The sequence below is a fragment of the Manacus vitellinus genome, unplaced genomic scaffold, assembly GCF_001715985.3.
Source record: "Manacus vitellinus isolate BGI_N305 unplaced genomic scaffold, ASM171598v3 scaffold_44_pilon, whole genome shotgun sequence".
Lineage (NCBI taxonomy): Eukaryota > Metazoa > Chordata > Aves > Passeriformes > Pipridae > Manacus > Manacus vitellinus.
This window is the reverse complement of record NW_021940565.1, coordinates 2,898,435-2,919,465: the sequence shown is the minus strand read 5'-3', so window position 1 is coordinate 2,919,465 and position 21,031 is coordinate 2,898,435. Positions and strand designations below refer to the sequence as shown.

At 54.9% G+C, this 21,031-nt stretch overlaps 3 protein-coding genes across 15 annotated transcripts in view; all 3 read right to left on the bottom strand.

Annotated features, from left to right (window-relative positions):
• The window catches only part of DNM3 (dynamin 3), a 169,806-nt gene extending 165,244 nt beyond the window's left edge, over nt 1-4,562 (bottom strand). For all 11 annotated transcript variants that reach the window (XR_003916052.1, XM_029962280.1, XM_029962282.1 and 8 more), the window contains exon 1: nt 4,384-4,562. Coding sequence is in view for 10 of the 11 variants with exons in the window: in XM_029962280.1 (XP_029818140.1) it covers nt 4,384-4,529 (146 nt within the window). In the remaining variant the exon portion in view is untranslated. The remainder of the gene's footprint in view (nt 1-4,383) is intronic.
• A 4,345-nt stretch (nt 4,563-8,907) lies between these two features.
• EEF1AKNMT (eEF1A lysine and N-terminal methyltransferase) lies at nt 8,908-16,413 on the bottom strand. Of its 3 annotated transcripts, none has more exons than XM_018079008.2 (8): nt 16,355-16,413; nt 14,284-15,031; nt 13,374-13,573; nt 12,622-12,817; nt 12,240-12,383; nt 11,842-12,054; nt 11,344-11,475; nt 8,908-10,867 (listed from the first exon to the last, which is right to left on the bottom strand). In XM_018079008.2, exons 2-8 carry the CDS (start codon nt 14,987-14,989, stop codon nt 10,593-10,595), a joined length of 1,866 nt encoding a protein of 621 aa, XP_017934497.2. In that variant the 5' UTR covers nt 14,990-15,031; nt 16,355-16,413; the 3' UTR covers nt 8,908-10,592. The 3 variants fall into 3 exon arrangements, 2 of the variants coding, with proteins under 2 accessions (XP_017934497.2, XP_008932143.4); XM_008933895.4 differs by lacking the exon at nt 16,355-16,413 and adding an exon at nt 15,827-16,008; XR_001921498.3 differs by lacking the exon at nt 16,355-16,413 and adding an exon at nt 15,827-15,902 and having other exon boundaries at nt 10,758-10,867; nt 12,202-12,383.
• ITPA (inosine triphosphatase) lies at nt 16,358-20,751 on the bottom strand. Its single transcript, XM_029962283.1, has 8 exons — nt 20,640-20,751; nt 20,260-20,316; nt 20,110-20,174; nt 19,372-19,445; nt 18,353-18,384; nt 17,522-17,637; nt 16,942-17,018; nt 16,358-16,647 (listed from the first exon to the last, which is right to left on the bottom strand). The coding sequence occupies exons 1-8, from the start codon at nt 20,734-20,736 to the stop codon at nt 16,527-16,529; spliced, it is 639 nt and encodes a 212-aa protein (XP_029818143.1). The 5' UTR covers nt 20,737-20,751; the 3' UTR covers nt 16,358-16,526.
• Nucleotides 20,752-21,031: the final 280 nt, after the last annotated feature.

The window sequence follows — 21,031 nt, the reverse complement described above, 5'->3', positions numbered from 1 at the left end:
TGCCTACATTCTTTGGAGAAATCCTCTGCTTTAGCAGCCAGATTTAAAGTCCTGTCTCTTCTCCTAATGACTCAACGCAGTCTTTTCACAACCGCCATCTCAAGTAAGAAAAGAACGAGCTGAGCACGCAAGGAATCGTAATTTGAAAAAGAAATAATCAGTACATCTGTCATAATAAATAGCTATACGACATGCAATGGCCCTAAGATTATCAAAAGTGTCTCAGGTTAAAAAGCTGTAAAGCTGAATTATACAATCAGACCTCAGGCTCTTAAAACGAAAGTGCTTGTTTGATTATGACTGACAGGCTTACAATCAGGAGTTCACATCTCTTATAAAACAATTATTTGGCCACATGCAGTTCATATTATATTAAGCAGGGAAGGAAGTGAAGAGCTTTCAGGTTGGAAACCTAATTATTAATTTCTCGCTATTTTTAAGAATAAAACAAGGTTCTAATTTGTGAAGAAGGAGGCCCTGACAAGGTAGCCTGCAGTCTGTGCCTTCAGTTATCTTAAAACCCCCTTTGGATACAGGAAATAATAGAAAGTGCTTTCTCTCCAAATGCAGTTTTCAGGGATTGTTTCCTGCCATTAGTTTTCTTTAAGTAACCCTATTATCAAAAGCAAGATGTTTAAAAAGCACAAACAATGTATAAGGTCATGGCTCTGTACTGCTCGGTAGCACAGCAGTATGCCCGGGCCAAGTACCTGTCTCCCACTGGCATCTGATGGGATTTGTTGTTTGACTCCCCTTTGCATTTTGAATCTCTCTCTCCCACCAAATTCCACCACAAGACTGCACTGGATCGTTTGCTTCAAACACTGGCCCAGCATTTTACAGGCACATTTACTTCTCTTACAAAGAGAAGCAGGTAGGAAGAACATTTGCTCTTCAGACAATCCCATTTCCTCAAACAAGTGCCATGAGCTCCAGTTATGAACACATGAAGGTCTAACCCATAAATGGAAATGACTGCTGTCCTCAGGTGCTCTCTGGAATCTCTGTTTCCATCTAAATATAACCAGAATTCTGAGAGGAAAACCTTCAAACACAGTCCTTGACTACCAAAAGACACTGTCTCCTTACAGAGGAGCAAAAAAGTAAAGAGGAAACTCTCCAAATATCGTAGAGGATGCTAATCCAAATAGCAACAATAATAGACACATTGGGAGATTTGACACTGCCCCATTCCAGCTGTGCTCAAAGCCAGCCTACAACAACATAAGTAGTTCTGGGTGTCACACAATTCCTGGAGCAGGCAAATGTGCAGAATTCATCCTCATTCGACACCATCACCAATGCAGATCACAAGTAAACTAATCCCAAAATATTCCCTAACTGTTGTTAGTTATTAAGGATTCTGTGTGCACCTAAACAAGCCTTGGTGCTATACTGGGGAGAGTGATGGATGCATGTCACTCAGCAGCTTGAGAAAGAACAGGACCTCGATCCCACTTCCAGCCCACAGAACTGTGCCAGAGCAAGATTCCTCAAACCCCCTCTGAAAAATTACAGCAGTGCATAAACTGGATGGTGGGTAATGCAATATCTCCCATGCTTACTGGGCTCCATAAAGAAATTCCAACTCTGATACCACCTGCAAGCTAGAAAATAGGTTTCCACTGTCCAAGTGGAGAAAAGTAATCTTTGCACAATCAAAGTCCCTACGGAAGACTGACACAGGCCCAACGGTCTGATGGCTACAGGCAGCAGGGAATAACAACCTGATCCTAGAGTTCAGAACCACCTTACCAGCCTCACTAAAGCTCCACTAACAAATACTGAGGTTATCAACCAGCAACATGTTTGTAGCAAGACCCTGCCCTCCACATGGGGATATCATGCCTTCCTCATACCAATTACAGCTATTCCTGAAGAGAGGAGCTCTTGAATCTCTCCCTGAAGGCTGAGAGTTCAAAATCTACAAACGGTAGTGATTCACGTGGTAAAAAAAAACAAACTCACAACCACCAAGAAAACAAACCCCAAAAATCCCCAAAAAACCCCACGAGAATTAATGCTCGTGCTTGAGAGCAGTGCAAGGACTCTTTTAATTTGCTTTCAGTTTCAAAGCTGTGTCATTGTCAGTCGAAGTTCCCTGTGTGGGTAATCCCAGAGCACACAACATACCACCAACAAAGAGAAACGAGCACAGCATGTCTCTACAAGGAGACTTACTACCTCTATAAGACATATGTGGATTAAACAAACTCGTTTGCAGAAAGCAGCTGCATTATCCCATAAAAACAGATCCTATGGCTTACTAAAAAGAGACACAGATCATTTTGCCTGCTGATCTGACAAGCAAAATCCTCTTCCGATCTCATGGATATTTATTAATCTGGTTCCGAGGGTTCACAACCAAGTTCTCACAGCTTAGCAAGTGCACATCTGCTGACCACATGTACTCACTCAATCTAGAGGAAAGGCACGTGGAATAGGTTTGAAGCAATGCATTCTAATGGCATTTTTGCAATAGGCTCCAAGGTTGCAAGTAGGGAGGTACTACATATCAGCTCATGCTGAAGCTCAAAAAGTTACAACAACTTGGAACTCTGAAACCAGGTTGAAAGAATCCAAATTCCAGATCCCATGTGACAGAGACACTCTGGTGTAGCCAGAGTGGAAGCCTGTAAGCTTTTCTCTGAAGAGACTCCCTTGCAGTTTCTGCAGGCTACACAGGGAATGGCTACGTGAGCGAAAAAGGCATTGCCTTTCGCTTTCCTTCATAGTTCTTCCCAGAAATGCCCACGCCTCACTTGTGCAGCTGGTTCCAGCCTCTTGTCCAAACGGGCCAGATCAGCACAAACTGCTCATTTCCACCTTCTGCTCCAGCCAGGCGCACCCAGGCGGCTGGGCGGGGGCGCGCTGCACTCAAAGGAACAGCTCCACCTGCGGATCAGATGGAGCAGATCCCTCCGGCAGCGGAGCAATAACAAGCATCTGGGAGCAGTAAGATCAGCACAGCTGGATCCAAAGACCGACATCAGCGCACAGCCCCTCTCCCAGATGCGTGCCACCCCAGACAAGGCTTTTCCACGGGGACCAAAATATCCTCACTGACAAGAAAGATGAAGTTGCCTTTTCTCCTCAGCACATATGCTTTGCACAGCTTCGTGGACACATAGATCAAAAAGTGAAAGGGTTACCAAATTACTTTTTAAGGACTTGTTTAAAGAAAACGGTAATAATTTGACGGCTAATTGGGCTTTCTGGGGCTCCCATTTATGCTTTCACTACTCGAGAGATTAGCAGTACTGTTAACACCAGTAGCTAACTACAGTCTTCAAGAAGAATGAAGAGGAAGAACTGACATTTAACACAGTAAATTCTGAAGCAGAGCTGAAGAAGAACTGTATAGAATTTTTATACTGTATATCAAGAGCTGCTGCAGCCTGACACATGGCCAGGCTGTGGAGCGACACAGAGTTTAATATTACCTTTAGTGAAGACCTCCACACATGGAAGCTCCTCAATCACCGACACACACCAGTATTTTGACCTTATAATCCGGGCTGAGCTCGCAGCTCCGCTCCGGGAGCACCATTTCCCTCCCTCCCATCGGGAGCCCGCAGCTATTTGCGGCAAACGCAGCAGGAACTTTATCAGCACGTGAAGCCCGTGTTTACCTCGGGCCATCTCCAGAGGCACTGCCTGCCCGTCGAAAAGCTGCACCTGAACCGCCAGGCTCCCCTATTTTCGTTGTTAGGAACGATGCTAATGTCGCACTTGGCGATCCTGAAGGTCTTTTCCAACCTTAACGCCCCTGGGATTCGAGTACCCACGGGCGCGTCAGGACGGTGCGAATTGTAAAGCGATGGGACGGGCGGGATGAGCAGCCCAGCGCCATCACCCCACCGAAATTAGGGTTTGGGGCTTTAAACGCCGCGTGTCCCTCGGACAGCGGTCAACACATACATACATACATACATACATACGTACATACATACATACACACACACACATATACACACACACACATATATACACACACACACAACCGGGCACACCCGAACGCGCTCGCAGCGGAGCGCGGCGCCTTCCCCGCAGCGCGCAACATCGCATAGCGGGCCACCGCCGGGCCGCGCCCGCCTCGCCACCGACCCGCGGCAAACCCCGGGAGGGCACCGAGCACACCTGGGGAGGGGTGTCGGAGCCGCGAACCCCAAAAAAGACCCGCCTGGGTCATCCCCGCCCGTGCCGCTCCCCCCCCCGACCCCCGCCGCTGTGAGGGGGGGGGCGCCGCGCGCGACCGTTGGGAACGGGGGCCGGGGCCCGGACCGTTGGGAAGGGCGCGAGCCCCGGGGTCGTGTGCGCGCGCGTGTGCACGTGTATGTGTGTACGGCGCGCGGGGGGATGTCCGCGCCCGCCGCCACTCACCTGGAGACGCAGTTCTCCAGCACGGAGCTCTTGCCGGCGCTCTGCCCGCCCACCACCGCGATCTGCGGCAGGTCGAGCAGGCAGTTCTGGCCCAGCGCCGCGAAGGCGTCCTGCAGCCGGTTGACGAGCGGGATGAGCCCCTCCATCCCGCCGCCGCCTCCTCCACCCGCCGCCGCTGACAGGTAACGGGCGGCGCACTGCGCATGCGCCCTCCCTCGGGCTTGGGGGCGGGGCCTCCGTGGGGAGGACACGCCCTTTCCCGGTGCGGGTCCCGCTGTTGTCCCAAAATAGGTGCTTTTTTCCCGGTGTTTACGAGGCTGGTCCGCACACAGAGTCGAGGTGTGTGATTTATTTACAGTTCTGTGAAGAAAGGGGGGCTGAGTGGCAAGTCCTTTTGCCATTCACGACGACTACCAAAAGTTTCCACATTTTAGCAAACAACGGCATTAGTGGACCAGATGACGCGCTGTGGTCCCTTCCAGCCTGACCCATTCTGTGATTCTATCCCTGCCCGAGGAAGTCAGCCTTGGTGCTGGGACCCTCAGGCACAAGGTGCACAGTTTGCCCAGGTCAGCACACTGACCATGAGGCCATCAGGCTGCCCCCTGATCCCAGCTGGCCACCTCCTCCTGCTGGTGGAAAGGGCTGCAGTGTCCCTTGAGAGCCCCTGGACACAGGACTGCGGCACCCTCCGGCACCCAGGAGAGGTTTCCATGCCCTCTTCCTCAATGACTTTTGTCACCAGACTGGGAAGAGGGCCAAACTGGGAGCCCATGGAGGAGCCCGGTTCCGCTGGCCGGCATGGGACCTGGCAGACAGCTGGCTTCAGCACTTCCCGATCTGCGGAGCGGGGAATTTTGGAGCAGTCCCAGTGGCTGAATTCCTCCCAGCAATGGGAACAGGAGCAGCAGGGACCACGATCCGTCCCTGCAGCACGTGAGTGTCCCTGGCAAACCTCACAGACACTCAGCCATGGGGGGAGTGCTGGCAGGTCAGACACCTTCACCAGAGCCGTGGCAGGGCAGGCCCAAGGAGGTGGGTCTGGCCGAGCTGGCAGCAGGTGGATGGCTCAGGAACAGGCTGGGAAGCAACAACAAGATCCAAGCCATGTCGCTGCAGTGGGTTCAATTTAAAAATGCACACTGAGGCTGAGCTAAGAGCTCAGGCAAACAACAGAGATGAGGTTTATCTGTGATTACTGGCAGCAGTCACAACATGAAAATATCCAAAACGCAGGCTTTGGAGTCCTGCAGCGATAAAAGTTATCCTCTGTATTAAACCAGACACCGGCCTCACTCAGCGTGAAAAGCAAAACAAAAGGGAACTGTGAACATCCCGCAGGCTGACGGAGACTAATGATCTGGAGGATTATCAAAACTTCTTGGCCAGAGCTCCCAATAAGTGTGAAAAATTACTCCCTACAACAGACTAACTTATAACTCTGGAAACAAATGAACAGTTTTTAATCGGCATAATATAGGCTTTGCCACTGGAGTTAGACCACAGCATCTGGGAAAAGCCTTGCCATCATTCCTATCTAGATGGGGCCTGGGAGTTATTGACATAATTATGCCAATTAGCAGCATGATTATTTCTTTCCCCACTCCTGAGAAAGCAGGCTATGCCAGGAGGCACTAGAGTAGTTGCCTGGCCTTCCTCCAGTTCATGGGTTTCTACGGAGGCTGGAAGCCGGGAAGAACAGGATCACATTCTGGCCAAATCCGCCTTGTCTGAGCATCAGAGCACTGTGTGCTGCCCCCATGAAATAATTAAGATCCGTAGAAGAGCAGCCTGGCAATAGAATTGCATCTCCACAGGAGACAAATGAAGATTGGAAAAGGCACGATGCCTGAGGAGTAACACTATGCGCACCTGATAACCTAAGGATAACCTGTCCTTTCCCTTCCAGTCTTTAGATTACATCTTTGTTTGCTTCCATGATTAAGATAACATAAATTAAGAAAACACCTTAGACTAGGAAAAGTCTGAGTTATTCCCCCAAGTCTGGGAAGTTCACAAATCAAACTTTTTGTCCGGTGAAGCAGAGTTAAAGCTGCCAAGTCACCACACTCACCCCACCACTCCATCGCTTACAAAAATCCACACTCCCCTCAGAAAAAAAGCTACAAGCAGCCAAGGATAGATTTCCCATCTTCTGGAAAAAGCACAGGCATTTTCTTTATACATGCCCCTATTACCATGAGGGTGCTCATTTTTCCAACAATTCCAAGAGAACAGTGAAGGAGAGAGGAAGAGCACCCGAGTGTATCTTCAGGTCTCTGCTTTTCCTAAATGACTTCTCTGGATGGCTTGTTCCAAACCCCCGTGTGGAGCCCAGCCTGGCTTTCTGAATTTGCCAAGATTCATAGTGGCTAAATTAAAGGAAACAGGGGTACTGCTATGAGACACCATTGCAAAGCTTCATGTAATGAATAACCATGAAATATAAGACACAAAGCAGTGTCAGGGGGCCATGCAAGAAACTGTTTTCTGGGGAAGCACTGAGTGTGATCCTCAGGAGCACAGAGCTGCTCACTGGTTAACCAGCTAAACACAACCTACTTTTACCCTCTGCTCAGTTGTGCCCCACAATATTTATCATTTCATTTTGCCATGTGCCAGGCTCAGCAAGCAGAGAAAACCTTTTCTGGCCACCTCTCCTGGCACAGCAGGAAGGCTGCCCTGCTCCCCAGGGTGACGTGCCAACTCCATCAGCGTGGTCTGATGTCAGATGTCACCACCTCCAGCAGCCTGGCCAGGGGCTCCCAGCCCTGTTGAAGCCTCCAGTGCATTTCAGATCAAGCCTACAGACAGCGAGTTTGTCCTGCCATGACTTTCAGAAAAATATATGGCAAAAATAGCCTGGCTTCAGGGTGCAGCTGTAGCATTCAAGGCCACAAACTTACCCACAGACAATTCTCCCTAAGCAGGCAGCGTCACGTTAAAGCTGAGGACATTTGGATCAGGTCCTCAGGCTGCTTTATAAACACACACCAGTGCAATTCCCTTCATGAAAAATGGGTTGTATATAAAATATCAGAGCAGACTTGCAGATGCCTGCAGTGAAGAGCCAGGCAGGATCCCCCTGCCAGCAAAGCAGGCAGGACCCTGTGGGGAGCAGAGCACAGAGGAGGCTGCATCCTCTCCCCAGGAAGAATTAAGAAGAGGCGGGTTCCTCCACACTTGCTCTTCTCCCCGGGGACTTTCCTCACCTCCTTCTTGCTTCAGATACAAACCCAGAGTCTTGCAGAGGTTTTCAGGCAGCTGATCAGCACAGAGCAGGGGGAGGTGTAGGCAAGGAGCCCGTGCAGGGGGAGCTCCCAGGTTCTCAGCAGCACCTGGCTCTGCAGTGGAGCTGCACGAAGGTCCCAGCCAGCACTGTGCCTGTGTGTCTGCCAGGAGCAGAGCTCCAGAGCTCAGACCTTGAAGCTGCAAAAGATAGAATTCAAGCCAGTGAAAGAAAGTCAGAGCGGCCGCAGAGCTGTGATTAGAAGCAGTGGCTGCAGCATTTCTCCCTGTAAAGAGGATGTGCTTTCTGCCTTCCCCCCACAGCCCGGGGCACTGCTGACTCACTGATCGTGGGACAGTGACAACCCAGTCTCTGTCCCATCTCTCCTCCCTCCTGCCCTGTGACCTCCAGCTGCATTCTTTAGTCGGGTGCATCCAGTTCCAGGGTAGAAAAAGGGCACCGTGCAGCATTGCAGCCTGCAGAGACACTTCCCAGCTGCCCTGAGCACCCCAGGAAAGAGCTGTACTCCCTCACTGCAGCCTGGCAGCACGCCTGCTTCCTTGGTCACAAAGCCAGGCAAGCCAAGTGCTTCCCTAAGGGAAGATTTCATGTCCAAAACACTCCCCATATGCTTCCACCCTCCGGGAAGTGGCTGGTGCAGCCCTTGCTATGCTGTGATTGTGCCATGCCAGGACAGCAGCAGCATCACCAGGCAGCCAGGCTCTTCCCAGGTGAAGGGAATCAGCCTCAGCACTTAGTCCACCTCCAACCTCTTCCCTAGAGCCCAGCCACCTCCAGTCCTTCTGCAGAGCAGGGACCTGTGTTGTGACACATGAGGAGGTTATACCATCTGGGGGGTGTATGTGGCACCCCACCTCTGCCTGCCTCACAGTGTCACTGTCCTGCCAGCTGCCTGCCCACACTGTCACCTTGGGCCCAAAGAGCCTCCATGGCTGGGCATGGCTGGCTGCATCCCTCCACCTGAGATCAGGAATCCCAGGGCGGACCCATCAACTCCCTGTGTCTCATTCACTGGAGCAGCAGCAGGACTGGGATGTAATGCTTTGAGAAGGATTGGGACCACACCAGAGCAAATCATCCCCAGCTGGCTACAGCCTCACACCTGAGCCATGGGATGAGTTATGCACCGGTCTGTTTTTGTGCTGGGAAATCCAGAAAGGAAAAAGTCAACATCTCGGCGCCAGTGGAGGTTGCTAAGTGACAGCAGAGCTTGTTTCTATCCCACCACTTACAGCGTGGCTACGCTGCAAAGGAAGTAAGTGAGGAGTAAGGGATGTAAACATGAGTATATTGCCAAAACACTCAACAGAACACACAGTTGCCAAACATATACATTAGCTGCACGTTTTGGCTGCCAGCAGAGAAATATTTACTACGTGTCAATTTTCCAGCCTTGGAGCATTTTACCTGCAGAGGAAGATTTTGTGTATTTGCAGCGTTCATGAATTTGCCAGTTTTCCAGCTGAAATTTATTTCCAGACCAAACTTGTAGCTGCAAGGACAGCTGCAACGAACTGAGATTTCATCCTAACATTGTTTCTAATAGATGGCTTTTGTTTTCCCACCAGGATGTGGCGTTACACAGCATTTGGGAAGCACAACAGAAAGGCAGGACTGGACAAGGGAGGGATGAAGGCAGCCTTTGTATGAGCTCCTGGGGAAGAAAGGAGATGGTTTTGGTAAAATAAAGGGCATACACACAAACCTATGTCGTTGGAATTATGTTGAGAATTGCATACTAAGTTAAAAATAGCCTAAATGCAGCACTGCTGATCCAGTTGAGAAATTTGCCATTGCTAAGCTGGGTGGATAATAGATATCTTTCAAAACAGTGCTCATCACAGAGAAGCTTTAGAAATTTAACTGTGTGGGGGCAGGCAGACTTCCACCCAGCTCGAGCTCCAGCCTTGTCCCTCCCATTGCCATGTGCTGCCTCAAACACACTACAGGAGGAGGAAAACACACTACAGGAGTGACAGGGTGCCGAGAAACAGAGGGCACTTACCCACAGTGGCAGCCTTTATCTGAGGCAGGGAGCAGGCCAGCCCTGCTCTCCCATGCCTGGGAACCATCAAAAGCACTAATTAAAAAAAGCATCTGCTCCCTCTGCATAGAAGCAGGCTAGCCCAGGGAGAAAGTAGGGCAGAGATTTGTCCCTCTGTGTGAAGGGGAGTAAAGCAGGTGACATGGGAGAAGGGATCTGAAGAGTGGTTCCCAAAGTAGAACCTGCTGGAAAATTAAAATTAAAATACAGGCACAGAGGGGCCTGTCAGAGGGACATGCTCACTGTCAGCATGGTTGACATAGGGTCAGAAGAGTGGAAACACAGTGGGGTCCAGTTTGGAGAGGGCAGCGGAGCTAAAGGGGCAGCTGCCTGTCCCCAGGACATGTCCTTGAGTTGCAGAGGTGACTGTAGCTTTTCCAGGGTGTGGGTGCTTCAGAAATTAGCCCTCGCAAAGCACTGCAGGCCTCAGAGCAGCCCTGAGCACTTTATTCTCACAGCCCACCCACACATATCCACAACCAGGCTTGGGGCAGCACCAGGGCTCTGCAGAGACACCAGGGATGCTGGAGAGGCAGAGAGAGGCAGCATCAGAGGGAAGGCACTGTGCTGGAGGGGAAAGAGGTGGTTGGAGGGATGTTTTTCCCACAGTGGGGAAACAATGGGGACAGACCCAAACCCACAGTCCTGCCAGTCCCACAGCACCTTCCTCCCCTCACCAGCTCAACGCTGTCCCTTGGGCTGCACAGCCCTCCTCAGTCCCGGACCCCTTCCTGGGGAGCCACGCTGCAGGAAGCACCTTCCCATGCCAGTTCATCCCTCAGGCAGACCCAGGCCAGCACATGCCCCCCAGGGGTGGCAGTCCCAGCCACGGGCACCCCTCTGCTGTGGGGCCAAGGCACCCACATGAGGAGCACTCTCTTGAGCAGCGTCTCAGCCCGTCCTGAGGAGCCCCTCTCAGAGGATCCTGACAGCCTGCAGCATGTCTGCCAGCACGTATGAGCTGTCCCAGGGGCACCCTGGCTCCCGCAGGGCCCCCTCCAGTGCCCGGGCACGCGCCCCCAGCTCCGCAGGGTCCCGCCGGCCCTCGGGGCTGGGCTGGCAGAACAGGATCTCGTTGACCTCCCCTTCGATGCGACGCGTGTAGAGCAGCGGGAAGACATCCCTGAGGGTGGCCAGGACAGACTCCTTCAGCCGGGCATCACGGCACACCAGGTTGAGCACAAAGATTCCTGCAGCAGGAGGAGAGGGGTGGGAGTTCAGCCTGGGTACAGCACCCTGCTCCCTGTGGGAACACAGCTGAATCGGTGCCACCACAGTGCAAACGTCTCCCCCACGGCAGCACGAGGAGTACCAGCATCCCCCTGGTACCCTTGGCCCAGCTCCATGTCCCTGCTGCCACATGGGTCGTGGGTGGCCACGATCTGTTCTCAGGTACCGCCTACACCCTCCGCTTCCAGCAACCCTTCCTGGCCCCAGGATGTCTCAGCCTGCCTGACCCAGCAGTGCTGCAGGTCACCTGCTCCACCCTGCTGGCACAACACCCAGCGAAACACTCGGATCCAGGACCCACCAGGAGAAGCAGATGCCACACAGCAATGCTGTCTGTGGCCAATATTCTCCAGGAGGAGAAACGGTGGCACAGCCCCAGCTCCACACAGAGCCAGCCAGCCTGGCCACAGGGACACAGCCAGATCTCCCCTCCTACCTTCTGGCTTGAGGATGGTTTTAACTTTCTGCAGGAAGGGCTTTTCCACAAAGGCTGGGGGTGGGCAGCTCATCCCCATCGTGAGGTCTTTGCTGTCCACGTCGAACATGATGGCATCATACTGGGCTGGGGCTGCAGGAGGAAGCACAGAGAGTTGTTATCCCACGGGACAGAGGTGAACCACACACGATTGGGAGGCAACAAATGGGATGGTCCAGACATCCCCTCTGCCATGTTATGGGTCTCTTCTCTCTCCTGGGGTTTCTCTTTCCAAATGAAACCCACAGCAGCAGCCCTTGGTGCTGAGGGAGGCAGCAAATCTAAGGCCCCCTGCACACTAGGCAAGGACAGGCTGTGAGCTGCAGAGACCTGGTGAGGCTGGAGACTGTGACACATGGCAGGAGATGGGCAGGGGGTGAAAACAGCCCAGGACCTCAATCCTCAGCATGTCACCCACCAGACTTGATGGAGTACCCAGAATGCTCCCCAAGAAGGTACCTTCAGCTGCCAGCTTGGCCACGTAGTCCAGGCCATCGGAGAGGTGCACTTGCATCCGGTCACCCTGGGAGAAGCCGAACCAGCGCGTCGCCACCTCCAGCATGGAGGGGTCAATCTCCACCACGGCCACATGGGCCTGTGAGAAGTAGTCATGGATGAAGAGGGGCAGGCTGCCACCGCCAAGCCCCACCACCAGCACTGCCAGCGAGGCTCCTGCCAATGGAGAACACCCAGTGAGCCACCAGGATGCCTGGCTCCCACTGCTCATCCCACCCACTATCCACAGACCACTTTGGGAAGGGGGCATGGGGCCAGAAAAGCCATTCCCCAAGGAGCTGGGGTGTGGGGACACAGGCGCACCTGCCCCCAGCACAGCCTCTCACTGCTGGCCTTGTCACCTGGGAGGGGGTCAGGGCCCCCCAGCAGGCAGAGCCCTGCGACCATGGCCTTGTGGTGCTCACAGCACAGGTAGCTCTTGTCGATGGCTGCAGGTGGCTCAGCAGGGCTGGGTTTCTTCTTGTCTTTTCTCCGTTTCTTCTGGCCTGAATGACAGGAGACACCAGCTGGTAAGGCAAGGCGGGAGACAGAGGTGCCTTCTGGGGACTAGCCACCCCCAGCCCTGCCCCACCCACAGCGCAAAACCGCTCCCAGAGCTGCTCTGGGACAAGGCAGGCAGGTCCCAGCAGGACTTTTACCTTCCTCCTCAGTCTCATCTCTGTCACCCCCCAAAAAAAAAAAAATCAGCCTTGGCCCCTGCCCCTTCCTGGCTGCCCCAGGTACCTGGGAGAGGTGTGGGAGCCAGGAGCCGGGCCTCGGACTGCACCACGTTCCTGTTGCGGAGGAAGATGAGGCGGCGGAAGTAGCAGGTGCCGTCTCCCTTCACGTCCTCCACCACGTACTCCCCGCTCAGGGGGCTGGTGTCCTGGTGCCGCACCGCCCGCACCCCAATGTCCCCTCCCACGGACAGGAAGGGCACCTGCAGGAAGGACAGTGACTGGTGTGAGGAAGGAAAGACTACAAAAACAGAGCCTGGCGTTCCCGCTGTCCTGACAATGGCTATGGAGCCATTGGATGAAGCGGACACAAGGCAGGAGCAGTGGGATGCCACAGGAGAGCTGAGGACCTGCACTGGCTTCACTCCCATCCGTGTGTTGGGGGTACAGGGAGCAAACACCTCATGACTTCTCGCAAGAGCTCAGGTTTGGGGAGTTGGGGAAGGAAGGAGACAGGATGAGCAGAAGTTAAAGCTAGGATTAAGAAGAGGCTGCTCTCAGGGTTTCGGGATGCCCGGTTTTCTTGGGATGCTGGGTTTTTGAGGGGAAGGATTTCACACTGAATCTGCCTCCAAGCAAAGGTTGGAGGGAAAACTGGGAAGAGCTGTACCTGAAGCCAGACTCCTGCCCACCAAGGCAGCCAGCTCACACTTTGTAGCTTGGTCTCCCTTGGAGAAGAAGGATTCACTGCTGGAAAAGAACCAGCCTGTTCCCGGTTTTGGGGAAGCCAATCCAGGGGTTTGGGCAGTGGGGGCTCACCTGCTGCCGGGCAGGGAGGCCTGGCGGGGCCAGCTCCATCACCTTCCCTGACAGCTCTGCCTGGATGCCAGCCATGCCCTCGTAGTGCTGCTCCCTGTGAAGGGCCACGGTGACCAGGCGCCCAAAGCCCGCACTGGTGGCCAGCTGCCTCCGTCCCTCCTCCGTGCCAAAGAGCCACTCGGTTTCTCTGCCCTGTGGAACTGCAGAAGGGGATGCCATCAGCCTGGGCTGCTCCTGGTCCCAGGGGCAACCACCCCAACCTCCAAGGGAGGAGCCACAGGGAATGGCAAGACATCATGGCAAGACTAGAGCCGTGCACCACAACCATCAAGAGAGCCAGGAGCTCCCCTGTTTTGAGCAAGCTCATGCAGGAGGCTGGAAAAGCCATGTCTCATTAGAAGGGGAGTCCAACAGCCTCATGACCTGTCTCCAGGCTGTGCTAAGCCCCAGCTTTGCAGGTGTGCAGGGGGGGAACAGCGCCACTGGCAGAGCCTGACACGTCTCTGTGAGGTGCAAGCAGAAAAGCCAAGTGCAGCCCCAGCAGCCCAGCCCTGCAAGTCAGGACACCCACACAGACCAGAGGCGCCTTCCCAGCTGCATCACTGCACCCTGGCTGCATGCAGCAACGTGCTATGGTGGCTGTCACCTGCATCAAGGCAGGAATCACCCCCTTGGAGGTAGGACAGGCAGTGTCCCTCTGCTCTGAGATGCAAGCTCTGTGTCAGGTCCATGCTTGCACTACCAGGCAAACACATCCCACCACAAAACCAGGACTAAAACAACAACTGAACCCCCCACAGGTGGGTTATTTCCCCCTCCAGTCCCAAACTGAACCAGGCCTGAAGGGCTGGCCATTTGCAGCTCCTGGCCAGAGCACCATCTCGTTGCAGGCAGGACAGGCTGTACTCACTGATGAAGATGGCAAAGCGATTTTCCCGGGAAGGTTTCACCAAGGGGCTGTCAACCACATGCAGTGTGTAGCGAGGCTTCCCGCTCTCCTTGTCACACAGATCCAAGGAAACCTGTTCCCTGCAGGGGGTTTTGCTCAGCTGGCTGCAGAGCAGGGCGTAATGCTGCCTGTCCTTCACTGCTGCCACCAGCCGCTCCACGCTCTCCACCCGCATCGGCTTGTCCTGCTCCTCGGGGCAGATCTCCAGGATCTGTGGTGCCGAGCCAGGGATCTTCCTGAATTTTGTCATGACGTAGACAAAGACTGGTAGGACAAACTGCTGGTTGTCCCCGCTGCCGGCCACCTGATGGACGCGCACGACCCAGCCTTCCCGGGAGAAGTATTCCACTGCTTTCTTCAGCACATGGGCTTGAGCCAAGGACACGCAGAGGTAGCGCCCTCCCACCTGCAGCACCCGGCTGATCTCGGCAAACATCTGGTCCACCTTGGCCAGAGTGGCCTCCTCTTCATCAGTAAGGAGGGCATCCAGCGTGCCTTTGTCCAGGACCACCTGGAAGTGGGCGTCAGGGAAGTCCATCTGAAGCATGTCCATGAGCAGGTAGCTCATCTTTGGCCTCCTGCTCCCGCTCCGCTCCTGCATCTGGCGGATCACGGCGTCGCTGATGTCGATGTTCACGATGTCCTCGCACATTCCCACGTCGTACATCTGCTCGCTCAGCTCCGAGTTCCCACAGCCCACCACGAGAACCTGGGGCAAGGCACAAGAGCAGTGGGATGGTGAGAAACTCCTGGACACGTGCCCCCAAAGCACTTCATGAGCAAATATCGGCCACGGCTACGAGCCCTCTGTGAAAACCACACCCACAGCACCTGCAAAACCACTCTCTGGGCCCTAAGGCAACACTTCAATAGAGAAAAGTCACTTGGGCACAGAAGCAATGGATCTGCTGCATTTCCTCTGGGAACAATCTGCGTGTTTTACCCCCCAGAGCAACCCAGGAGTCTCTCCTGTGCTCTTGCTGTAGCACACTGGGGGCTTCACATCGTCTGTGTCAACACACAGTGGCAGTTTACGGTGGGACACAGAGGCACAGAACTCATACATCGAATCACACAGAATCAATTACATTGGAAAAGATATCTGAGATCATCGACTCCAACCTGTGACCCAACACCACCATAACAACTAAACAATGGCACTAAGTGCCACAGCCAGTCCTTCCTTAAACGCCTCCTGGGACAGTGACTCCACCACCTCTCTGGGCAGTCCATTTCAATGCCTAAGCACCCTTTGTGTGAAGAAATTCTTCCTAATGTTCAGCCTAACCCCCCCCCGGTGCAGCTTGAGACTGTGTCCTCTCGTCCTGTCGCTGCTTGCTTGGGAGAAGAGCTCAACCCTCACCTGGCTACAACCTCATTTCAGGGAGCTGTAGAGTGATAAGGTCACCCTTGAGCGTCCTCTTCTCCATGCTAAACATCCCCAGAAGGAGCCCCGGGGAGACTCGGCCCGGGCACAGGGTGCTGGGTACACACGGGGGCTCACCTTGTCGCGGGGCCGCACATACTTGTGCAGGACGGGGCAGAGCTCCGGGAAGGCCCCGTACCACTCGAAGGCGCGCTGCCCGCGCTGCCGGAAGAAGCGGTCCCAGTACCGTGCGGAGCCGAACTCGGCGGGGCTTGCGGGGCAGCAGCTCCATGGCCGAGCGGGTGCGGGTCGGCCCGCTCCGGCCCACGTGCCGCGCTCTGACCGCTTCGGTCCGCGGCGCCGCGCGGGCGATGACCTCGGCCGCCCATTGGCTGCCTCTGCCCGCCGCTCCCCATTGGGCCAGCGGGAGGCGCTGGCGGGGCGCGCCAGCGGCCCGCGCCGCCCCCCCCCGGCCCCGTTCCCGTTCCCCCCAATCCCGGTTCCTGGGGCGCACAGGTCGCGGCACTCTGCTCAAAATCTCCTGGCAGAAAGGGTGACAGGGACTGAGCGGGCCGGCGCCGCCCCCGAGGCACAAACGCGCGGCTCCAACACCCGCCGGGCCCCGCGGCGCTGCCGCAGCGACAGGAACAGGGCGGAATGAAGTACCGATGGGTTCTAAAGGAGCAGCTTTAATGGCAGCCCGCAGCAGAACAAAGCTCTCCCGGGGCTGTGTGTGACATGGACATGCAGGGGGGTTGGAGGGGATGATCTCCAGAGGTCCCTTCCAGCCCTAACAATTCTGTGATCTGTGGACACGGGGTGCCCGCAGCCCGGGGCACTAGCTGGGACCGGAGTGGTGCTCTGTCGAGTTGCTCTGGAGAAAGAAGGCAGAGAGCTCGCTCAGTGCTCGGTATCGGTGTGAGATGGAGTTCTTCACTGCCTTGGGCAGCTCAGCGTAGCTGCAGGGCACAGAAAACACAAGTCTCAGCAGCAGAGACACTTCAGGATGTGCCCCCTAGTCACCAAGAGCTCCCCCTCTGCTCGTTGCCTCCCTGCTTGGCTCAGCAGGCATCTGTAGTGACACGCTGGCAGAGCCAACAACCCCCATCCCGATCCAGGGGTTCCCTCTAACACACCACATTCAGATCCAGGAGGACTTTTCTCCCTGGTGCCCTTCCTTGCAAGCCAATTCCTCTTGACACCCTCCCCCCTGGCTTGCCCTACACAAAGAGCTGTAGGTAAACACCACTTACGTCTGGTTGTAGCCATCTGGCTGAAAGCAGGGATCCCAGCCAAAATCCCGAGGGCCTCTGGGCTCCACGATCAGCCCCTGCCATGAGAAAGCAAAAAAGGCCCCTTAAGCTGTGGTTTCACAGCAATTCACTTGCAGCCACATTTCAAACACAGGCTGAGGGGCTGCACAGAGCCACAGACGCCACTGCAGCCCCCACAGGCTCTGCACAGTGCTGTGCTCCTTCTCAGCACCTCCCCAGGGTGGGACAAAATCAGCAGCCCCAAACTCACACTGCCCTATGTTGGCAGGGCCTTTACCCCTCCAAACAGAGCTAACAACTAGAATGCAGCCCTGTCAGAGGGAGATGAGGGGCTGAAGAGACCAAGGTAACATGCAGAGCTCAGCAAGTACCACTGGGAAAAGGGCTGCAGCACTCCCACCCGCTCTCTCCCTCAGCCTGTTCCCAACACTGAGAAGCTCCGAGGCTGTTCAGTGACCCAGGGGCCACTAAAATTGTCCTCAGCAGAGCCAGTGCTGTCACACATCACATCCCAGCCCTCCTCCCCCAGCATGTTCCCTTTCCCAGCCACACCACCTACGTGGGTCTGGCCCTTGAACAGCCTGACGGGCTCCTCGGGGTTCCCACTGCTGAAGGCAAAAGTACAGAGGGCGTAGGCAGACTTGTCTTCAAAGCCAGCCAGCAGCTTGTACAGGCCTGAGAGAGACAGAGAGGATGCCGGCGTTACTGCCGCTCCCTCGGAGCGCAACACACCCCCTAGGGACGGATCGAGGGAGCATTCCGCGCCGCATTCCCGGCCACCGCCGAGAGGAAGAACTACAAGAGGTGACAAAGCTCAGGCACAGGGATGCTCGTGGCGGGATCCCTCCTATGACTGAAGCCAGAGCCTCAGACCTCACAGTGTGAGCTGCAGGGCCCTGTTATGATTTTGGGAGGTGAAGCCAAAATGCGGCACCAGAGAGGACTAAGCCCACTCTGAATTAGAGTGATTAGTGCTCATGTTAATGGGATTAACACTGAACTGTGGGATCAAGGCAGTCACTGCACACCAGGGGAGGGGAGGGGAGCACTAGTGGAGAGAGGCCTGCACTGAGGCCACAGGGAGCAGCAGGTCTGACAGGTCACACTGATGAAAACCAAGAAGTTCCCACAAGCCCTGCCACCAGCCTGCAGAGGCAGGAATCTGGGAATCCAGGGATAAAGCTGCTGGGGAAAACAGCATCCCAGGAAGGAGGGCACAGAACAGAGGAGAGAATGTGAAGAGACAGAGCTGGACAGGCAGGAAAGGGAACCAGCTATGAAACAGGCAGTGTGGTGGGCAGGCAGGCTGGGCAGAACCCAGTAGGGACAGGGATCCACTTCAGGGGAAAAGGAGCAAGTTACAGGCAGAGCAGTAACATGAGAGCAGTACCTTCTGGCTTGAGTTTCTCCAGGAACCATTTTCTGAAGAGGAAGAAGAGAGGGAAGATTAATTTTTGCTATTATCTCTCAGAAATACAGGTATCCTTGAGACATTTGCCTACATTTTCATAGTCCTTTGAATCCCTCTTCAGTGTGCTCAGATCACCTCAGGACTACTTACCAGCAAGGGCAGACTCAGCTCTTAAAGTGAATGTGACACAGTGAAAACAGCAGTGGAGTATTTAATTTAAAGTAGTCCTGGGGTCTATGTAAATAACCCAGTGCTCACTCCTGAGCCATGCCAAAAACATTTCTCAACACAAATTGTTCACATTTTACACCCAGCTATAGTGCTGACTTGGTCACAGCCTCAAGCCTGCCAGAGTTCAAGAAGTGTTTGAACAAGGCTCTCAGACACATGGTGGGATTCCTGGAGTTGTCCTGTGCAGGGCCAGGAGTTGGACTTGAGGATCCTTGTGGGTCCTTCCAACTCAGGATATTGTATGATTCTATTCTATAACCTACAGCTTTTATGTCTGCTTAGCACAGCAGAGATAGTTTGGAAGAATTAATCACACTAACAGTTAATTCCAGGAGATGAGGCAGTATTTCACTGCAGAAGTTCCACTGTAATGCAATAATTTTTTTATCTGCTGGATTTAAGCAGTTCCTATGAGAACCTACAGACACTCATCCCAGAATCCTGCTGAAAGGCTTGGTGTCTTCATTACACAGACCCCACTGTGTGGACAGGTTCCCAAGCTCACTGCCAGTGTAAGCACCATAGGTTGGGAGCCAGAGCCAACAGTCCAGGTGTGTCTGTCTCATCCTGCTCCATGACTTACAGCAGGGCTCAAGGAGTTAAGCCCAGCCCCTGGGGTGCAGGATGAAGATCAGGACACAGACCAGTAATCACCTCCCTGATTCTACTGCTCCTGGCACACGGAGAATCCTCCACTGAGCCTACCCTGCCAGCCTGTGCTCCTAACTCTGGCACACAGAAGAGAAAGCAACTTCCCTCCTACTTACATGTAGGGTCCTGGAAGGCCCCCCAGGGCATTGAAGCACAAGCAGGTGTCCTCTACTATAACAGGTCCCTGAACCTGCAGCAAAAGCCCAAGAGGAGAAAACATTAGCCCTAGAGGAAAGTCACTGCTTCCAAACCTATTTCCTTGCTCTGTCTTATCCTCACATTTCCACTTGGCCTCAAATGCAACCTTGACCTTAAAGGCAACACAAACCAGACAGACACAATCCAAACCAAGCTCTCCCCAGGCAGGCCAGAGTGGCTGAGGAACAGTAGGGAAGTAAAACAAGCTGAGGTGAATACCCCCTACCCTCCTGAGGGATGGGAATAGCAGGACAAGGAAAGGGAAAGCCCATATCCTGGAGGCAAGGCTGCATTTCTCTTGAGACCCAGCTCTCACTTGGTTCTTTTAAGACACCCATCCCAGAGACAGCTCTGGAAGCTCAAGCTGACAGCAAATGCTGTGTCCTGCAGCCACAGGGGCTGGACTGAAGGAGCTGCCATGTCCTCCTGCTGCTCCAGGGACACAGGAGACCAGAGGAGCCGCAGCGGGGCTGCCAAAACACCGTGTCACCAGTGAGAATTCACCAGCACCCGGCCCAAATCGGGGCGATGGGAGTGCGGTCAGGCCAGGCCAGGCGAGGCTGGATATGCCTTTGGCTTCCCTCGGGGCAGGTTTGGATGCCCCAGCGTCCCTGCCTGGGGTCCCTCCGGGAAAAGGAAGAGAGCAAAGGAGCGACCTGCCGGGCGGCTTCACGGCACTTCTGCACGGAGATCTCGTCTGGCTCCCCCTGGTACTCGGGCACTGCGGACACAGGGAGCGGTGATGAGGAGATGGCGAGACGAGACGAAAGCCTCGCGTCCCGCCGGGCCCGCCAAGGAACACTCACGGTCAATCTCGTCGCCACCAGCGTTAGGGAGGAGGAGGTCCCGAGGATCTGAGTGACCTGCAGGAGGGGAGAAGGAGAAGGGATCGAGGTGAGGGAGAGAGAGGTGAACAGCCGCCCGCAGCCACCAAGTCCGGCTGCCCCCGCAATCCTCCTCCAGCTTCTTGGCGTGCGGTCACGAAAATATAAACGACGGGCTCGCGCGGCGCGGGCTCCGCCATGCTGGCCCCATCGCCGGCCGGCCGCAATTCAGCCCCGCGCCGCGCCTCTACAGCGCCAGCCATGGGAAATGGGTCTGCCCCCGCCCCCGCAGCGCTCAAGCCAATGGGAAAGGCGTCTGCCCCCCGCCCCCGCAGCGCTCAGCCAATGGGAACGGCGCTCACCTGTGCGAGGCGGGAACTGCCAGCCCTCCGAGGGCGGGCACGGGGTCGGGCCGGAGGGTCTCGCGAGAGGCGCGCGGAGGGCGGAGCGGGTCGCCATGGCGACCTTCCCCCTCAAGGTCCTGGTCCTTGTTTACAGCCCCGCCGTTTGGCAGCCGCGGCCGGAGGATCCCCGAGCCCGTTTTCCCTAAAGTAGAACCACATGTTCGTTGGAGGAATCGGGCAGTGCGTTGTGCGCCAAGCGCTGCTGCTGTTCACCCCCACGACCTCTGGCGCGTCTCTGCGCTGACATCTGGTTTCGTGTGTCGGAGCGATCAAGTTCCGTCGCCGTTGCGTTTGCTGCTGGTGGTGCCTCTCACAGCCAGAGCGGGTCCCTTGGGAAGGTCTGTGCTCAG